Source organism: Poecilia reticulata, linkage group LG21, assembly GCF_000633615.1.
Source record: "Poecilia reticulata strain Guanapo linkage group LG21, Guppy_female_1.0+MT, whole genome shotgun sequence".
Lineage (NCBI taxonomy): Eukaryota > Metazoa > Chordata > Actinopteri > Cyprinodontiformes > Poeciliidae > Poecilia > Poecilia reticulata.
This window is the reverse complement of record NC_024351.1, coordinates 22,387,026-22,388,432: the sequence shown is the minus strand read 5'-3', so window position 1 is coordinate 22,388,432 and position 1,407 is coordinate 22,387,026. Positions and strand designations below refer to the sequence as shown.

The following is a 1,407-nucleotide window of genomic DNA, read 5'->3' as shown; positions in this document are numbered from 1 at the left end:
CTGATTTGTGATAACGTATCAAAAAAATGAAGGATGTCCAACTTACTGATCTCTGGTCAGGTTCAGGTGAGGAGCCCTTCTCTGCAATTCTTCTCCTGCAGGAAGTAAATCCCAGAGAYGTTAGTCATAAATAAAGTTAAAACAGAGATAACTGTTTAAATCAGCCGCTCTCTCCAGSACTCCACCAGTGTTTTACAATAATGGTAATAAAAAAAACATCTAAGTTAGAGTTGCACTATATGTCACCATCACAATAACKCTTGGCTAATATTCCAAGTGTTATAAACTTGCATTTCACAAGTTAATGTCATAAGCAGCCAGTTATACTGAGTCTCATGGCAGCATGGCAACACAAAGACGTTCAAAATGATAATGATCAGAGTGAAGGGAAAAAAAGGAAGAAGAAAATAGACAAATATCACAATATTTACCATAATTACTGCCTTTGTGAGGATTTCTAATATGATGCAGCCCTGATGTGAGTATAAAGAGTGCTGCCATATTAAATTAGATCTGGTTATTGGAACTAGGAGCTTCAAGCAGACTGAATTCAGCAATCTACCTCCTGGCCAGTAAGGCGCTCATCTCCTCCATAAGCCCTCCTCCTCCTGCCAGAGGGCCGTTGCCTCTGGCCTCAGTTTTGGCYCCTGCAGCCCCCGACAGGGCAGCTGCCAGAGCCGCCCCTGCATCGTCACTCTGTGGGATGGGGGTGGAGAAATAACAATAATAAAAAAAGCTCATTGGTGATTAAACATTTCAGGACAAGATGTGTCTTGTCAAATTTATGATTGATTTGTGTGTTTTGTCATGTTGCACATAAGCAGCCATGGAGTGTTTGGCAGGCGCTGTTAGAGTTCTGAGCCTGAGACGAGGATGGGCTGGGACAGATGGTGGCTGAGTGCRTGTGTGCATGTGAAAGAGACCATGCATGAACATTGTGTGAACTCTTAAATGGGTAGTGATCAGGTGAGATACAGCATTAGGTTCCAAAGATAACATTGGCTACATTTCCATTACTAATATTCACAAAACTATGCCTATATTCTGATAATGTAAAAAACAAAACAAAACAAAACAAAATTTTTGTAATAGTGGAGTTTCCGTTAAATAAGATTAGATCCAAATCACACGAGTTTAAGTTTGTTCATGTGATAAGTCATCAAAAAACATGAATCCTCCTCCCACTTCCTGTTGTCTTCGTCGTCTTTTCCACTAGTAAAAACATCTGTCTGTTGATCACATGACTCATGTGGCGCCAAAAAAAAATGTTTCCATTGCAGTTTTGCAAATTGCTGTTGCGGAAAAACCCCCCATCTCATCCTAGTGCAAAATCTTATTTAAAAACTAGATTTTTTATGGAGATGCAGCTAGTGGCATTAGGAGGTTCTAGTCGGCTGCTCACCCTTG

At 40.5% G+C, this 1,407-nt stretch overlaps 1 protein-coding gene across 1 annotated transcript in view; it reads right to left on the bottom strand.

The window, feature by feature from the left end:
- Positions 1-1,407, bottom strand: part of enah (ENAH actin regulator) — a 94,759-nt gene that overhangs the window by 17,850 nt on the left and 75,502 nt on the right. The window contains exons 7-8 of the mRNA XM_017302132.1: positions 563-736; positions 47-95 (exon numbers count right to left, since the gene is read on the bottom strand). Of these exons, the coding sequence (XP_017157621.1) occupies positions 47-95; positions 563-736 (223 nt within the window). The remainder of the gene's footprint in view (positions 1-46; positions 96-562; positions 737-1,407) is intronic.